Source organism: Chroicocephalus ridibundus, chromosome 9 (assembly GCF_963924245.1).
Source record: "Chroicocephalus ridibundus chromosome 9, bChrRid1.1, whole genome shotgun sequence".
NCBI lineage: Eukaryota > Metazoa > Chordata > Aves > Charadriiformes > Laridae > Chroicocephalus > Chroicocephalus ridibundus.
In genome coordinates, this window is record NC_086292.1 from 10,093,199 (window position 1) to 10,110,991 (window position 17,793).

Below are 17,793 nucleotides of genomic sequence, written 5' to 3' on the forward strand. Positions count from 1 at the left end.
CATTAAGTCTAGGCCACATCAGGGTCTGGATTTCTCATGAAAATATGTCTTGGTAGTGAAAGCAAAGCCTCTGCTGCTCTCTGCATGAGAATCACTACTTCTTTCTTCCACATCATAAATCCCAGGGCGTGCTCTGAATCCCAAATAATTTGGATTTAGAAAGAAATGAGGCGCACAATTCTTCCTTTGACGATTTTCATTTCCCCCTTGGCTTGCCTACGTTTCTCCATTAAAAGAGGGCACCGGAGAGTTTGCAAACCCCTCCGCGCATGGCGAGCACAGTCTGAACTGCTGCTATACGCTCTAGGCATTGCCCAGCCAAATACTCGAGCCCACCCTGTCACACGTGAGCACGGTGGGTACCCCGCTGCGCTCAAAGGTGGCCCCGTTGCTCAGCTCCAACGGGTTCAGCAGTAGCTGGTGGTGCTCTCGTTCCAGCACGCCACAGCGGAAACTTGCAGCCAGGAAGACATTTACCACCCACTGCTGTGTACAAAGGAATTATTTTACAGTCTTTAAAGAAATTGCAAAACTCATCTAGGATAAAATACATTGTTTTGTCTTTGTGTTTGTCCTGAAGAGAAGAAAGCTCTTCAAACCTTGTAAAGCCAATTACGCTCTATCAAAATGAATTAGGGAAGTTGTTTATGGAATACCTACCGTGAGAATCTGGCTCAGCTTGACAAACTGTATTTTTATTATTATTACTTATTTGCTTTCCTGGTTGGTCTGTAGCTGTACAATGATATTGCAATGAAGAGAAAATGCTGACAGGTCATGTTCTGCTTCTATTGGCAGTGCTACTGTTTTATATTTAAATGACAAATATCCTGGCAAAGCTCGCTAACTTTTACTTTATGTTTCTTTTTTTTAGACATTGTTTTATTCCTCTTTGGAGCAGCCTTATTAACCTCTGAATTTCCCAGTGGCATTGAATTGTCCAAATCGCTTCTTGCGGTAAGCATTGCAAAGCTGTCCTTCCTTCACCACGACAAACTCTTCAAGTCATTTCTTTAGGGAAGCAAAGTACATTTCAGAACATTGTTCTTTGTGTTTGCAAGAATGTCACTTGTCACTACTTCCAATTTTCAGATTTTGCTTTCCTCCTGTAAGAAAGTATTCCAAAATCCTGTATTTTTAACATTTGCTGTGCTAACTAGTACCAAAATGGAACTGTTTTAACCACTATTATTTATGAAATTTCAAAATCTTAAATACTTCAAGACCATGGAGAAGGGTACTTTTTATGTCTTTTTCATTATTTTATAAGCAAATAGGCCAATATTGATTACATTAAATGAACACCATCGTTGTTCAGGTACCCATTTTCCTCCTGACCTGCACGAGGAAGGGCCCGTTGACTCACTGCCACCTTGGTGCGGCTCTTCCAGCTCTGCTGCTCAGAGCAGTCACTATTTCTCAGTCCTAACTAACTAATGTTGGTAACACAACAACTGAAGACATGGACCACTAATTCCCATGGACTTTTGATAAGATCTGACTCGTGTGTGGCTTAACTGCTTTGGAAAAAGAGGCTCTGGCTGTGATTGCACTGCTCAGCAGACTGAAGAGTGAGACCCTCAGGGATGGTACCGATGCAAACTGATACAGCACCCAGCAATTCCATGTTCTAAGAGCCGCAGAACTGCTGTCGGCACAGTCCTCAACAGTAATGTTTGGTACCCACTTTCCTGCCGACTCTGGACCACCCTTACTGGAAATGTACATCTGGTAGAATGGGGCAATGGGAAAAGCAAGCAGTTTAATTTGCTGAAATGCCGGAGCCAGAAGTTGTACTGTCCAGCGACGGGATCCACTGCACTGCAGAAACCGGTCACCTCTTCCCCCTCACCAGAGGTGATCTATAACACTTCTGGCATAACATCCAAGTTTCAAACCCATAGGACCAGCAGAAAGCGTGAGTTTTTACTTTGTAAGGAATTTCCACACACACAAAGCAGCAGCATTTTTTTTTCTGTGTAAGAAATCAAGAAACTTTCCCATCCAACAGGAAACTGAAATTTAATTTTAAAATTATCAAGACAAGGGTTCTGAAGCAAGTCAGCTGGCAAGAAATGGTATTTTTCTGGGGAACTTTGCCTAGCATCCATTGAATAGTGGGCAAACATGATGCATTCATGCAAGAGCTGTCATTGTGCTACACTGAATCAGTGTTTCTGCCTGGAAAACCCCTGGACTCTGACTCCCTTCTTCACACTCTCCACTAATTTCTTAGTGTCCCAGTAACTTTGCGGCCCCAGCATGAACCTCAAAGGGTGCACAAAAGAAGAGTGCACAAGCGAAGATGCACAAAATGCTGCAGGGAGGTAGAGGTTTCTTGCAGATAGTATTTCTAATCAAGCCATCCCATGGCCGCTGCCCATGGGGTAAGCTCCCAGTTGCCCAACTGGGACACAATAAAAAAGCCATTGTTCTCCCATCTACCATTGAATTCCCAGGGAGACGTCACTGCCAGGCTAACAGGCATTGAAGACTTTCTCTCTTGTAACCAGGACTATAAGACCTGACAGCTGCTCTGCCATAACACTCGCATCTATTCAGAGACCAAAATCAGAAAAGCTGCTCTGAGGATCTCCGTAAGGGCACAATTTTACAGGCTGCTAAATGTCATGATTTCTGGCACTGAAATACTCTTCCAGGCCCCTGCTCAGTAAAGTATTTCTCACTGAATTAAGGGGAATTTAAGTATGTGCTTATGCTTTTGGATGAACAGAGAAAGCCTGTTGAATCAAAGGAACTACTGAGAGCAGAGTAGAAGCCCTTAAAAATCATGTTGGTTTTTTTTTTTCCCTAAAAGTATCTGTTATTTATTCCCAAGTCCTTATCTTGTTTATAACAAAGAATGAACGAAATTCCTTTCCCAAGGCTGGACAGTCCTGGAGCATATCCGCACCAAACAGGAACAAAAATAAGCTTGATTTTAGTCAGATTAAATAAGCAAATGCTTATTAGTGTCTTGACTTCTTTCTCTCCCATTTGCCTTTTTTATTCCTCTGTACACAGTAAACCTAAGGTTTTACGGCCTTATCCAAAGTCTGCTGAATGTGATGGAACTCTTTCTGTTGCCTTGAATGGGCTTTGGAGTAGACCTGTAGGCAGAATACAAGAATATCTTTATACGGGTTTCTCATCTACTCTCTACAGAAAGGAATATTAATTCTTCAAACACTGGTCCAGCACACAGCCCCCAAGAACTGTCAATATTCACTCTACTTTGTTACTTAATTTAAAATTACCCTGTTTTCTCTCTGAACTTTCTTTAGGAACATAAATTCTGCAGAGACTGAACAGGTTTCCAGTTTCTAGCTCATTTTATATACAACCTTCAAAACATAATTGCTTTGGAAGCACATCGCACACAAAGGTAAGTATACAAACAGTAGTTTGCAAACATTACAATAAACCGTCTTTAAAATGAAAGTGCCCCAAATCAGAAGCCCCACGTGTTTGCAGTAAGGATGTTTGCTGCTGGTGATTTTGTTGCTGGGGAAGGCACAGCCTGACAAGCCGGGGGTGCCGAGGGCTGCATGGTCGCACAAGCGAGATGCAGCACCAAGCACTGTCAAGGGTATTGCCCTGGCCTCTTCCCCGATAAGTTCAGCTGAGTAAGTACACGGCTTTGGTGAGACGGAGGAACGCAAAATGCCCTTATGCCCTTCCAGTTCAGCTAATGAAGTTCACGTGAATGAGCTAGAACATTTTTGCCACCGTGGCCCTGATCCAGCTGTCACTGCCGCCACAAGGGACCCTGCCAGAGGGTTGCTACAGAGGTGATTTTCACAGCGGGACAAGCTCCCGGTCTCTGTGCCACCCAAGTCCCACTGATGGATGGATTTCACTGTTTGACAGTACTTTTCCAGACCCTTATGTGCTCCTTACGGAAACACTTGGCCTCTAGCATGTCATACCAGTATTACAGGAAACTCGGTAAACGCGAGGCCTCCTGAGCTCAGGTCCCCATCCCCATACTAAAAGCAGAGGGGTACAGGCGGTTCCGATTCATGTATATATTGTCGTAGTACTCAATACACACTTTGAAATCTTAAAGCAGATTGTGACTTGTCATCTATAACTAAAAGATATCGATACACAGACAGACAATGTGCTTTTGCAAAATGACAGAAAAACTGTTCTTTTCATGTTACCTCAATGCAAACATGATTGCATTTTGCTTTTTAATAGCTACTGCTCTAAGAAACATTATCATCAGGTAAAGGAATTTGCTACCCATATTTAATCATTGTAAATAAAAGAAGCAGACCAACCTGCATAGGTTTTTTTTTTCTTTTTTTGGAGTTTGCATGCTTAATACAGAACTAGTAGGTTTAAAATCTCACTGAGCATTCTATGTGAATTAACCAGATTCTAGAATAACGTGGAAAGGAAAATAATGAAAAGTACAGCTCTTCATTTAAACATATGCAGCTCTTCATGCAGGGTTTTCTTTTAGTTTTTTTTTTTTCCTTTGTTTAAATTACACTTTGCATTAAAGAACATAGCCAGTGTAAACACAGTCTGTAACACTTATAAAACAGTGCAAATTTTGTAAATTTCTGGGAGGAGGTTGGAATACATATATTTATAATGGAGGTAAAATCACTTTCTTTCTCAGTAGAAAAATACGTATATTAAACACCTATATGTTCGGAACTTAACTTCACAAAAGAGCAAGTTATAGTCCTATACTGTGTAATAAATTAGTATCTTTTCTAGATTTCCATTTTCAGTGTTAGTGTCAAATGCATAATAATGCTAGAAAAAACAAGAGAAACATGTATTATTTAGAACCTAACGAAAATCTTACAGACAGTAACTGGTGTAAGAGGGCACAGAATAAAGAACTGGGGAAAGAAGCAATGGAAAAATACCGACCTCTGATGAATTATTGCACATTTGAGATCATTCTCATGGCCTTTGGGCCAATTCTGGATACTTTTAAGTCTTAGGTCAGTGTTTGTTTCCATTTGACTGTAGGGTACAATTTAGGAACCACTGCAAAATGCCAAGGATTTACTGAACTTGTTTGCTGATGAAACCACAGGCAGCTGAGTGCAGAGTGCTAACTTTTATTCATGCAATCAAAGAGAACAACGCTAAAAACATACGGAAATACAGGCAAGATTGCCTGCCATAAAAATATTTTTGGGAACTTGCTCCAGCGGATCTTATTGAGACAAAACTCCCATGCCTACCGTGTTTTCATTAAAGCCATGACAAAAACTGCAAAGCTGGCTTCTGCCTACATTATTTAGAGCTTTTTCCTTGAACGCTGTTGTCTCCACGGTCTGACTCTGCAACTCTTAATCAACTGAGTATGGAAATCTCCACGAAACATACTGCTCCAAAGAAAACTCAACTCGCTGAGTAGTAATGCCTGATGCTGAGTACCTGGATAACACTTCTCATCCACAAGCAGCAAGAATGCTTTCCATGGAAGATAAGTGACAGTCTCTTATTTGACCGATGGGATCACTCTCATAAGTAAGAAATGCAAGACCTTACCAGCTGCTTAAAAATATCACTTTTCACTAGTTGCACAGAGAGCAGAAATATTCCTGCTTCAGCCATATTTAAAAGGTACATAAATTGACAGGTAGAGAAGCAGAGAGAGAACTGTCTACTGTCTCAGGTGATTATCACTGCAATTGAAGTCAGAGTACTAGTAAACCTGAATAATTTAGCACTTAATCTTTGAATATTGCTGTAGTAATTATTTTCTATTGCTGATGTTCTCAGAAAAAGGTCAATTTCAAATTGTAACTACTGATTTTGGAAAAAAAATCCTATGTAAAATCACATTGCCTTCACTACAAATCTTAAAAGAGCTCAAGAGATCGTAAGAAATTTCAAATTAATGAATTAACTGACAGACAGATAAATTCATACTTAAACTGTTTAAAAAATGTCATTACAAATCTGCAAAAAATTGTGAAATAACCTATAATCGACCGAAAAATTGTTTAAAATCCTCCTAAACATCTTCCAATATTCTAGTAAGTTAATAAAACCACATTGCTAACCATTGACTATGAATACAACATGCCTCAGTAATAAAATGAAGAGATGCTGATGTGAGCAGGTGATTTATTCTGCAGCAACTGTTACTATGCACTTTATTGATAAAGCTTCCTCTGCATTGTTTCAGCTGGTCATCTTCTAAAATGTATTTGCGAGACAGGGGGAGGTTTCCCCCTCCGGGAAGGTTTCCTCCTCCTTCCTTTTGAGACTGATTCACCCCTTGTGGTCTGTGCAGGAGATAATAATTTTTGTAGCGTGATTAGAATTTCAAACTGTACTGAAGTCTATATGAAAAACTCAACAATTTCCGTGTATTTCAAATACTATTACTTAAGTATGTATGGATGTTGGAGATCATATACAGTGACCTTTTATCCATCCCAGATTGTAAACCTACTGTAAAATGATGGGATGTGTTTTTTCTATTCCCCCTCCTTTTTAAAGAAGCAATAAAACTGTACATTAAAAGACAGGAAGGACATTACTGAGTTACAAAAGAATGCCCCCTTTGTCAATAATTCGTAAACGTAAACAAAAAAGTTCAAGTAGAAAAGCAAACAAGTGTGCCGCTGCTTCCAATATGTTTTCTCACCCCGTGGGGTTAGGGTAAAGTTCTTTAAAAACGTATCTTCATGGCGGTCATGAAGTATCTCAAAGGAGTCCTGATCTTCACTACCAAATATCACTGGTGAAGCTAAGCTCCTTTGCTGATAAAGGTAGCAATGGGTTGTTCCTGTGAAACTCTTGGGGATCCTTCATGGTATTGTTAAGAGGTAGCTGTCCGTTTAGTAGTGTCAAAGGTATGTTACAGTATGTGTGATGGTTGCTTATGGAAGCTATAGGCAATGTCGCTGCTGACACATCATATTCGTATCCTCTGCAATAGTGTCTCATTTGCACAGAATCTGCTTGATGGTAATCAGTTAAATCAGCCCGCGATTCTACCAACGTGGCAGAAGTGCCTGTGACGGCAAGAGAAGGTACAGTCTGGAGGTCTCCAAAAAGGCCCTGCTCTGCAGAATCCAGGACCTGATGCCGAGACACCACCTCCTTTTTCTTCCCTGGCATTTCAAAGACTAGGCGCTTCCAAAACTTAGAATTCAGTTTGCTGCTTTTTGGTCCTTTCCACTTGACCACTGAGAGAAGTTTGATGGTGTGCTTTAAAGATTCCACTTCGTGATAATTCACTTTCCCTTTTAATTCAGTACACTCAATCAAAATAACTTTGATTTCTCCACTGACTAGCATGTTATGGAGTCTGTTTTCCATCTCAAAAATACTCCATCCTCTCCTGAGAACATAGTCTGGAGTTAACACGATAATGAGTCTTCTGCTTTGTTCAACACATCTTGTGAGATCTTCAATGTAGGCTACAAATTATAGAAAGAGAGAAAGAGTAAAGAATAAAGAAGTCTATTGAATCAAAACATCAGGCTTGCAATCAAGTACAACAAAATCCTACAACTTACTGATCCACACCATTTAAGACAAGGGGCGTTTCACAATATACTCCAACAAAAACAGGATCACAACATGTTTCTATTTATGGAGTACATACAGAAAACTCCTTAATAACACCCTCCATCCTTTACTGGTTTTGCCTGTTCATCTCAACAGAAAGACATTTACATAATATCCTCACTGTGTAGATGCACTAGTGACTACAAATACACAGTTCACTTCCTAAAAAAATATAGGTCAAGATCAATGTAATGTTTGTGTAAATTTTAACATTAACACTGGTTATGATTAACATTGCATTGAGGGAAGCACAGTCTGGGAAGCAGTTCTTGTGTTTCAGGTGCGAGGATATGAGGGTGCTGCAGGGTGTATGAACTGTAACTTGCAAGAGCCCAAAAAGAAATCAACCCATATCACATGCAGAACTTGTGCTATTGCATAGAAGCACCATGGCAGCCCTTTCTTCTTCAGCTATTGACCACAGAAGAACAAAAACATTCTGTGTGGCCCAATGGTATGTTTTAATATCACAAACCTGTGCTTCTATGTACCCCAACGTATTAACAGAAACTTCACAAGTGACAGGAACGATTGGAAAATTTAAACATATTGGAGGTGTTTATTTCTTGAGACACCAGTGACAAAAAAATAGTATTGTTCTTTTATTCATGCATGCCAAGTAGTTGCCAATGATCAGTGTAAGCAGAAATGCCAGCCCCATCATTAGCTCCATGATGTCAGCTTATTGAGCTACAAAGTATTCTTGAAGTTGGACTTGATCCCTGAGTTTTACTTGTCCCAGGGATAGTAGGGAAGAGAAGCCAATTACACTGGTCTGACATGGAACGGGATGGGAAAGAGATCTACTTACAGACCTGATCCAAAACCCATTCGAATGAATGGACTTCAACAAATTTCAATGGGTTTTGGGTCATGACCAGAAAAATGGAATCACTTGAAAAAAACAACCCACTAAGGTCAGAAAAGTGTTCATTGGTCGCATAGCATTGTGACTGCCAGCTCAGAGACAGGATATAATTTTATTTTTAAACTGCGTGAACCTCTTGACCATGCTACTCAGAACGTGCTGTCTGACAACAGAGGAGAAGCATGTGTTATAAATGAAGACTTGGACACAAGAGCTGCACAGAAGAGATCTTTACTCAGCGCGGGGCAGGGCCTCTCTTACACACACTGCCCTCTAGCAGGAACAACGATTACAAATAACATCATTAATCAACATCTGTTACTGCAAGACTCATTTTTATAGTCCCAAGCACCGTACCACAGCATGCTTATTCACACCACTTCCAGTAAAGTAAATAGCTACAAAATAGGCCAACAGGAACATTCTAAAATAGATTATTTTCATGAGACTGAAGGCATAGTTAGCATCAAATCTGCCTTTACCAATGTTTTATTTCACCACTTAGCAGCAAGAATTTCTTTCACAAATGGAAAAAAGAGGCAATTGCAAACATCCCACAGACACACAAAAATTTAAGACATACACATATATTACAAATGTCTATGCAACAATCCTGACTTTTAGTTAATGTTTTATGACTCTTTAATCATGCAGCATTTACAGTTTGGGTTTTTTTCCCTTGAAATATTTTATGAGGAAAACCCCCACATTGCTCTGTGTAAAATAGTTACTCATTAATGAAAAAAATTCAACATTAAAATCCATGGGAGAGGCAGCAGAGAGGGGAGAGAATCAGCAACAATGAGAAAATGATAAGCAGAACTGGTGAAACAAAACTTAAGGAAAGGTAGAAATGTTCAATACAATGGAAAGAGATTATCCCAATGTATCAACAGCTCAGACTCTTCATTTTCTTCCTTTCTTTCTGCTCCCAAAAAGAAAGAATTTAGGTGGGAAGCTTCATCATTAGAGGTTGAATCTGCAAGATACAGTAAAACAACAAACTATCATGCATCTTTCCTGAGACATATTCATCCCTCCTTCAAACAACTCAGAACACTGCTATGTACAAGACAATTCTCTACAGGACACAATACCGGTCAGTACCACATATCCAGGTTAGTGCTAAGCACAGACATGCATATCCTGTATGCATCCAATTAAAAAAAAAAACAGCAAACAAACCAACAGAAAAACCAAAAAATCACTCCACTTTCATCTCTTCAAATATCCAGCAGCAATAATTTCAATAGCAACAACCCAGCAATAATCCGTCATTCCATCTCAATCAAAAACTCACCAGACTTTGCTTTAGTCAAACAGGGAACGAGGTGGGAAGAAGACAAGAAAAATTCCCTGTTTTGTCACATGGATACTTCTCCCCTCCGTGCCTCTCCCATACATTGGCATGCCCACCTTACTTACTGGATATTGCATTAAGTTAGAGCTCTTTCTACAGACGGCTAAACAGACACCTTCACAAATGACCACTAGGTGCTCCTTCAATTCTAAGTTTGCATCTGCTTCAATGCTAGACATGGCCAACCGACAGGGCGTCTGTTGGTGCGCTGAGGATAAAATGCACTGTAGTATAGGAAACTGGAAATCCAAGTGAAAAAGCAAACACATTTTCCAGCCATATGTCTGGGAGCACTTAGTACTCCCAGTAACTTCAGCTTGGGACTACTACTAAAGGTAGGTGACAACTTCCCTGGAGCACATGGTTCCATTGGGTGCACTCTACAGTATGCCCAACTCGCACAACCTTACGTATTTCTGCGAGGAAAAGCATGGGGGGGACATATTCCAGTCTGTGGAAATTCAAGCTTTATTTTTTCCAGTGGTACCAGACTGACTGCATAAATCTGTAAGTTGCTAAATCACCCACCCTCCTTTTACTTCAGAATTTGAGACTGCTCAAAATACCGCAGGTTGAGTTGTCCGTCTTAAGTGTTCAGTCCATTAGGAAGTATTAAACCCAAGCATTCTATATTGCAATGTAGGATGGAGAAAGGGTTGGTTTCACCTTTCCATTGAGTTAATAAGTAATTGTCAGGCAACGGCTCAGTTTCATTTTCAAGAAATAAACTGAGCGCAGATTTCAGGAGTGACGTCACTAACTGTAAGACTCCAGACCAACATATTTCCATCAGGTATATCATTTTGCTGAAACTTCACTTTTGCTGCAGGAGGTGTCAACTTCAATGACATTTCATTGTGAGGGGAGAAAAAAAAATTGCCTTGACAAAATCAGTATGGAATTATTCATTTTTAATTCCCCAAAACTGTATTTTATCATAAACTAGAATGTAAAAATAAAATGTCAGCATTAGAATTAACCCACTTGATTTTACTGAAAAAGAACATTTTAAATTTTGACCCTTTTTTCCTCCCTTGAAACACCACTTTGCAATATGGCACAAAAAAACGTTTCCAAAATGTTGGCATTTCCCATGGGTCAAAAAAATTTAGAATTATGAGTAGCTTTATCAGTAACTTACTTGCATCATGTCCAATGCAATAACCAAGAAGGTATGGACAGCAAGAACTTGTGGACCCATAAACAAATGCAGTTTTTGCACGGTTGCCCTTTAGTAATGAAGACAGATCATCTGACAGCAAATATGTGCTCACCAAACACTGTCAACATGTAACGATACTGAACTGTAGTTTGAAGCACTGAAGAAGAGAAATCCAAGACATGCATCCAATTTGCAATTAAATCATGCATAACTGCCTACTGAATCTTAAATGAGCTACACAAACCACAGGCTGCAAGGAAACCCAGACAACCTAATATGCAAGCAGACTAAGAGCAAGGAAATTAATGAACACCACGGACACAGAGTTGCTTACACAAAGAAATTACTGACTAACCACATTCAGATGATTTGCAGAAGCAGTTGAGGGAGAGGGAAAGAACACCAGAAATCATATGAAGTCCTACGGATATTTTCGGGAAGCACAGTCTGCAGAACCACAAGAACCAAAGAGTATCTACCATCAACCCCACACTGGCTGGTTCCTGGTGCTCTGAAAATAACTAGCCTTTCTGCTTTTGGCAAGGTGGCGATCACTCAAGAAAGTTATTTATAGAAGAATAATTCACTCCTGGTTTCCTAACCATATAGTTCCCAAACCCTAACTCTGATTACTTTATTATAACAAAAATGATTGCATGTCTTGCTTTTCCTATTTATTAAATATCTGTTGCTTCTGTTAGCTCAGACCAGAACAGCAATGCAGTTGGAACTGCTGAAAACACAGACCGGAGTGAGGGCCTCTCCTCAAAGAGAGCCCAATCCCAGTATAAGCTAAGGGCCAGCTGATGAGTTCAACATAAAGAAAGGAATAATGCAGAGCAGCACGACACACAGCCCTCTCAGCATACTGCTCCCTTAGCCACTGTCAGACGTTCCGTATTTGGCATGGCAAAGGAAGGAGGGATTAAGGAGAAGGAAAAGATGGTGGCTCTAGGGATGTGCCCTTGCAGACTGAAGTGTCTGAAGAGGATGATTTTAGTGAAATTGTTTTGGCAACAGATGTTGGAATCAAAATTCTGGATATTTAGAATCAAAGATTCATAGACTCGTCCAGGTTAGAAGGGGGCTCTGGAGGTCTCCAGGTCAACACCCTGCCCAAAGCAGGACCAGCTATGATTGCTCAGGTCATTGCCCAGTACACTTCTGTAGACCTCCAAGGTTGGAGGTTTCTTCTTAGTGTCTCTGGGTTCTGTTCCAGTGTCTGACCACCCTTCATGGTGAGGAAAATTCTCCAAATGTTTAAACGGAATTTTCAGTGTTGCGACTCACACCTATGGCCTCCTGTTCAATAACGGTGTACCCCTGAGAAAAGTCTGTCTCCATCTTTGTGCTTTCCACTGGAAAGACAACAATAATATTCCTCCTTGGCTTTGTCTTTGTTGGCCTTTTCTTCAAGAAACACAGTTCTTTTGGGCTCTCCTCTTGTACTGTGTGCTCCAGCTCCCTGACCAGCTTGGAGGCCTTCAGTGGACTGTTACAGGGTGGCCAACCTTTATGGCTTTTGGTCATATTTCTTCCACTTTCAACTGTCATTCCTCTGTATCCCTGCTACCCCTGCCCATGCCTGGCATTAAATGTAAGATTCATACAGAGTAGACAACTAGGGACTTCTGAAAGGAGTTTGTGGAGCTGGGTACTCTGTTCTCATTCCACATAAATGGTGTCCCATACCTAATTAAGGCTCCTGGGGAACTCCAGGCACACAGTCCAACTGGGTTTTCTTCATCCAGGAACCCAGAAAGCTGGAATTCACCAGGGAAAAACCACGCAGATGGGCAGACAAAACTATAAAGTGCCAGAACTGCAATATTGACTGTTGGGTGCTTTTTATCACGTGCCTTAGGTGCTCTCCTGTTGTGCTGACAACCTCTCATTTTTCAGGTAAAAGCAAAGATATTTATTCCATCACCGTTATTCTTTTCAGTGCCTGATCTCTTTGCCCTGGGCTGAGCTGAAGTGAATTGCCGATATTTTTTCAATCCTGTCAAGATCAAATACACATACGCTTAGAGAGCAACTAGATGATTCTCTAATAGATTTGTATTGCTGGTATTAAAAATCCAACTTGACAGTTTCGACCTCTTCACTTTCAGGGTTTAAAATAATTTGCAGAAACCATGCGAGAGAAATATCTTCCTCCGATATAGTCCCATTTTTAGAAGAGTCAAGTGCAAATAGAGCTTTCTCTCTGTAGACACATCATCCTTAGCAAGACAGAAAATGGCTCAGGTAAAAACATCATTATTCCTATCCCCTCCCCGCCCCAAGTACTGAGTCTCCTCAGGTCTCCTAACACTGAATTAAAAAGCTCACAGGGCTTTGAGAGCCTGCTTGCTGTGGGAAAGGGTTTGTTAAAAAAGCCCTGAAAACTAATAGGGTGGAAAAAATGATAACTGCTGAGAAACTTTAGTAACAAGTGCAACTGTATCTTAGGGATCACAGTCTCCTTCTACAGGCTAACATGTTCAATTACCTAGGCAGAAAGGTGTACGCGCTGTCAGCTTTGACAGGACGAAGAACACTCACTCTGTTAAGACTAAAGAATATTCCTTAAGAAAGAATAGCTGCTATAGTACTTCCTATAACACGCAACTCAAATCCCAGGTTACAAACTTGGTCTTGGTGCTTATGCAGCACACTGCATGTCATGTCTCCCTGCCGTGTCACCCCACTCATCTTCCAGCCTGCATGGCCATGTGGGCATCTGCATGAGCGAGAGCAGAGAAGCGGTGGGTGCTGGAGCCCCGTTTCTACCTCGTGAGTCTGGGGAGCCAGGTCGATCTGTGCTGCTCTCGGGCAGCTCCAAGAGTCACTGCAAAGGTCCTAGCTGGCCACCATGTGGTGGGCGTCACTGAGGCCTTTGGCATCCTTCATCGTGATTCTCCCACTAGGACAAAATGCTCCACTGGGATAACATTTGTATCCCGGCAGGGCACAGAAACCAACACCTACTGCAAAACATGACTCAGCCCCATCTGACCTGAACTCTGGATGCCAGTGATCTTTTTCCCAACAGCAAAGAGGTGGCCTCAGTCCCACAGCCATCACCTCTGTCCTCCTAGGGAGAGAAACCGTCGCTCCCTGGGTACCCCTGAAACAGACGGTCCTCAGCGCAGAGCTGAAATACAGAGCTTGGATGTGCAGTGTGGAGGAGCTCGCTGCTGGGTGTGCATGTCCCAGCTGAGTCACATCTGGCTGTTATCTCTCCCTTGGCTGCTCAGGGACATGCAGAGCCTATCATAGCTTTTCCCCAGAGGTTAGAGATGAACCAGCTGGACAAAAACATAATCAAACTTGTCCCTGAATTTTTCTGAAGTCAGCTTTCTAGTTTGTTCAGAAAAGTGTGCAAGTTAATGAAATACTATTTAACAAATCTATTTTTTGCTTGCTCTCAAACACAAGTAGCAGCTGTATGTACTGCTTCATGCCAGGAAGCAAGCACAACAATGCACACCCTCCTGTGGCAGCACCTTAAAATTGCAGAGATTATAGGAAACAACCAGCCTTACAAAACACACCTTATTTGCTGTACTAGTGGAATGGCACACATTTAAGTACACAAGATATAGAAGGAAACACATCAGAATGGCGAGTGGGAAAACATTACATTACACTGAAAGCGATTTATACCAAGAGAAGGAAATGCAGTAGTACATGTGAGAAGACATATTTCCTAAAATAAAATAAAAAAAGATAACCGTAATCAAACCCTTATTTTTCTATAGAAATCTACCCCAAAGAGCTATATATTTTGTCATATCTGCCACTTTTTGAGACAGTGCCTCTCATGTTTACCTCTGGAGTTTCTAGAAGGCCCATACCACACCACCCTGCCTGCTCTCTTCACTACGCGCTGCAAGTCCTTCTAAGACTGGTGAGCATTAGGCAGAACACAGCCACGTCCCACTTCTCCAGCATACATGGAGAGCTTACAGACACAGGAGTCTTCCCTCTCTCCCCAACACTTCTCCCTCCCTCTTGCCCCCTCAAAATAAAGTGCCTTCCCCCATATCTTTTCCAAAGCTAAAGCATGCAAATCACATTCATTTCAGTTCCACATTTTATTCTGCATTGTCATTATGTCTGATTAAGCGTTCTTGAAACTCCATGTGTTAGAATCAGGCCCTTTCATAATACTGAAGAAGGGAGTTTGAGAGGAAAAAAGAGGTATTAAATCTGTGAATGTTCATAAATGAGAACTGACATTTTCAGGTACCCTACATTTTCAGGAGAGGTTTAATGAATACCCAAAGTGATGACAAGTATTTGCTGAGCATCTGACTGACAAAAAGAGACAAAAATAAAATACCATGCTGGCTGGTACAGCAATTGGAAAGAAGAATCTCATTTCAGATTAATCTGTGTTTCAGTATAGTTATCATTGAAGGGCTAGCTTTAAACTCTTTAATTCACTTGTATAATTGCTACGTACGTCTGCTATATTGTTGGATATGAAACAACTATTTACAACTGTTCTGTGATTTTTAACACAAAAAGAAGTATTTTATCTTAAAAATATTGAAAAATTCAGTACTACTTGCTTGTGTAGTCAGAAATAAGAGGGCAATGAGCCAAGTTCCCTTTCTGGAACTTGTCAGTAAGGGAGTAAAATTCACACCTTGCAGGGGCAGGGCAAAAGGAACAGGGGAAGCAGCTCTAATCTAGAGCCGCAAATGCACACGATAAATTCCAACCACTACACTGGTCTCTGCATGATCTCTGACTAGGCTCTGACTCCTTTTTCCCAACAGTACAGGATTGAGAACTCTGTTTCCAGCTCCCTCAAACGTCAGAGAAGAAGTAGGCTCCAGCTTCTGGGGCAGGCACTGGGGTTTGGCAGCAGCAAGGCAGCAGTTTCAAGCCTTTTGGCAGGCAGGTTGCTAATGCAGCCATGTTCTAGCTGTTTCATGTTTGGGGACATCTGCTCCAGCACAGCCATTGCTTTGTTTTCTTATTCACATCTCCTATACAGTAGCATATACAGAGAGAAGTTCATACTCTCTTCTTATGTTTTTCACAGATGTGATTTGCAGACAGAATTTGTAAAAAAAGCTTATTTTTCACAAGGGTAACACTTCAAATAAATGTGATATTAAAGCAAACATACTGTGCATTCAAAATTCATCAACATGATGCATATGATTCATGGTCTTTTTTGACTTGTCCAAAAATTAATCTGGAAGAAGAGATGCCATAACTACAGCTAGGAAGGTATCAACTGTTGCTACAGACATCCAAAGATGCTGGTGAATCTTCAGACATACCAGCAAAACTGATTTGAAATGGACAACTGTATTTCCCCATCAGCATAGAAAACAGCATCGGATCACTGGGCTGTACATAGTCCTCTGAAGAATTAGTATTACTTACACAATACCAATCCTGTTCAGAAATGTAACACTTGGTCAAAATGCTAATGAAAAAATTGCACCTATACCATTAACTGGGAAACTATTGTAGCAACTTATGAGAATTCAAAGTTAGGAAAAACCAAAAGACAATGGGAAAGATGACTTTTACTTGTAAAGCTGCTGTAGACAAACAAATAATTACTGGAAAAAAATAATAATCCCATTTTCAATGATAAAACAGAGACTACAAAAATATTTTTTGGAAGTTTCCTGCTTAGCTACCTGTGTCTGATGTAGAGATTTTGGACTACAGTATTGCTTGCAGTGCTGCAGCCTTCCCTGTAGGAAGGTCCAGCTCCTGCCTCCACTGAGATCAATGGCAGTTCCCTGTGATTTCAGTGGTGCAGGAACAAGCTCTAACCTGGAGCTCAAATGTGCAGCACTGAGGAAACTTTTCCAATCCTCACAACCAGTTCACAAAGACAGGTTTCCCATATGTAGTACTTATTGCACAGTCCAGGCCTTCATGACACAACAGAGAGAACTAAAACTGAAAGGTCAGAAATACTTACTTCCACTAGGGATGAGGTCCCTGTCTGGAATGAAGAGCTTATACCCATAGTGCTTTTCTAGAACATCCGGCAGAATTTCAAGTGCAAACTGCTCCTCTTCATTATTATCACAATCTAATGCATCAGGATCCACTTTGGTGTATGAAAGATACGCATCGTATTCCTTGTTGTCTGTAAGAAAACAAATTCATATTCAGCCTGCTGTTTGCAAGAGCACTATAAGGAATACAGGAAAGTACTAGGAAATTGTATTATTCCTTGAAATGATTAAGCGTTTCCCAATAAAACTGGGACTTGTCACAGGAACATAGAATCTGTCTTCCACAGAGAAATCTTTCAGATCCAGACAAACAATACCCTTTCAGTTTTCTTCTGCATGTTGAGCTAGTTAGTAACTCTGCTTCATGTGGTCAGTGTGCACATTTCACATCTGAAAAGATCACGGGCAAAACTTCGATACAAATACTTAAGCTGGAACTTTTTATTTTAATCCTTTACATATTGCTAATGGAAATCTTTCAACTACTATGCCTCAAAAGTGCTATGATTACGCAAAAGTTTTGAGCTTGGAAAAGCTTTTGAGCCTGGAAAGTTTGGAGTTTGGAGTAAGCAAAACTTCCTTCCACAAGTAATTGTGAGAAAATACATGACTTAACCCAAATGAATACTGATTATGCAGAAAACAATGACAAACAGTCCGAAGTATTTCTTCAGAAAATCTTGTAGTTTTAAAAACCAATATCATAATTTTAGAGGTCACTTGATCCAGGACATTTTAAATACTGGGAGCTCACAGTATGAGACAGAGAAACACCTCCAAGAGCAAATGGTGCACAGGGGCAGACTTGCCCCTCCATTCTGCCTGCAGCTCAGGGCTGGAGGCAAAATCTCATCAAAAG

The 17,793-nt window shown here is 40.7% G+C and overlaps 1 protein-coding gene across 5 annotated transcripts in view; it reads right to left on the reverse strand.

The window, feature by feature from the left end:
* Positions 1 to 3,339: 3,339 nt before the first annotated feature.
* The window catches only part of IL1RAPL2 (interleukin 1 receptor accessory protein like 2), a 391,670-nt gene continuing 377,216 nt past the window's right edge, over positions 3,340 to 17,793 (reverse strand). For 3 of the 5 annotated variants that reach the window (XM_063347057.1, XM_063347058.1, XM_063347059.1), the window contains exons 10-11: positions 16,895 to 17,065; positions 3,341 to 7,409 (exon numbers count right to left, since the gene is read on the reverse strand). In XM_063347057.1, coding sequence (XP_063203127.1) covers positions 6,712 to 7,409; positions 16,895 to 17,065 — 869 coding nt within the window. In that variant the 3' untranslated portion in view covers positions 3,341 to 6,711. Of the gene's footprint in view, positions 7,410 to 16,894; positions 17,066 to 17,793 lie in introns of all 5 variants that reach the window. The other 2 variants (XM_063347061.1, XM_063347060.1) reach the window with 1 other exon arrangement.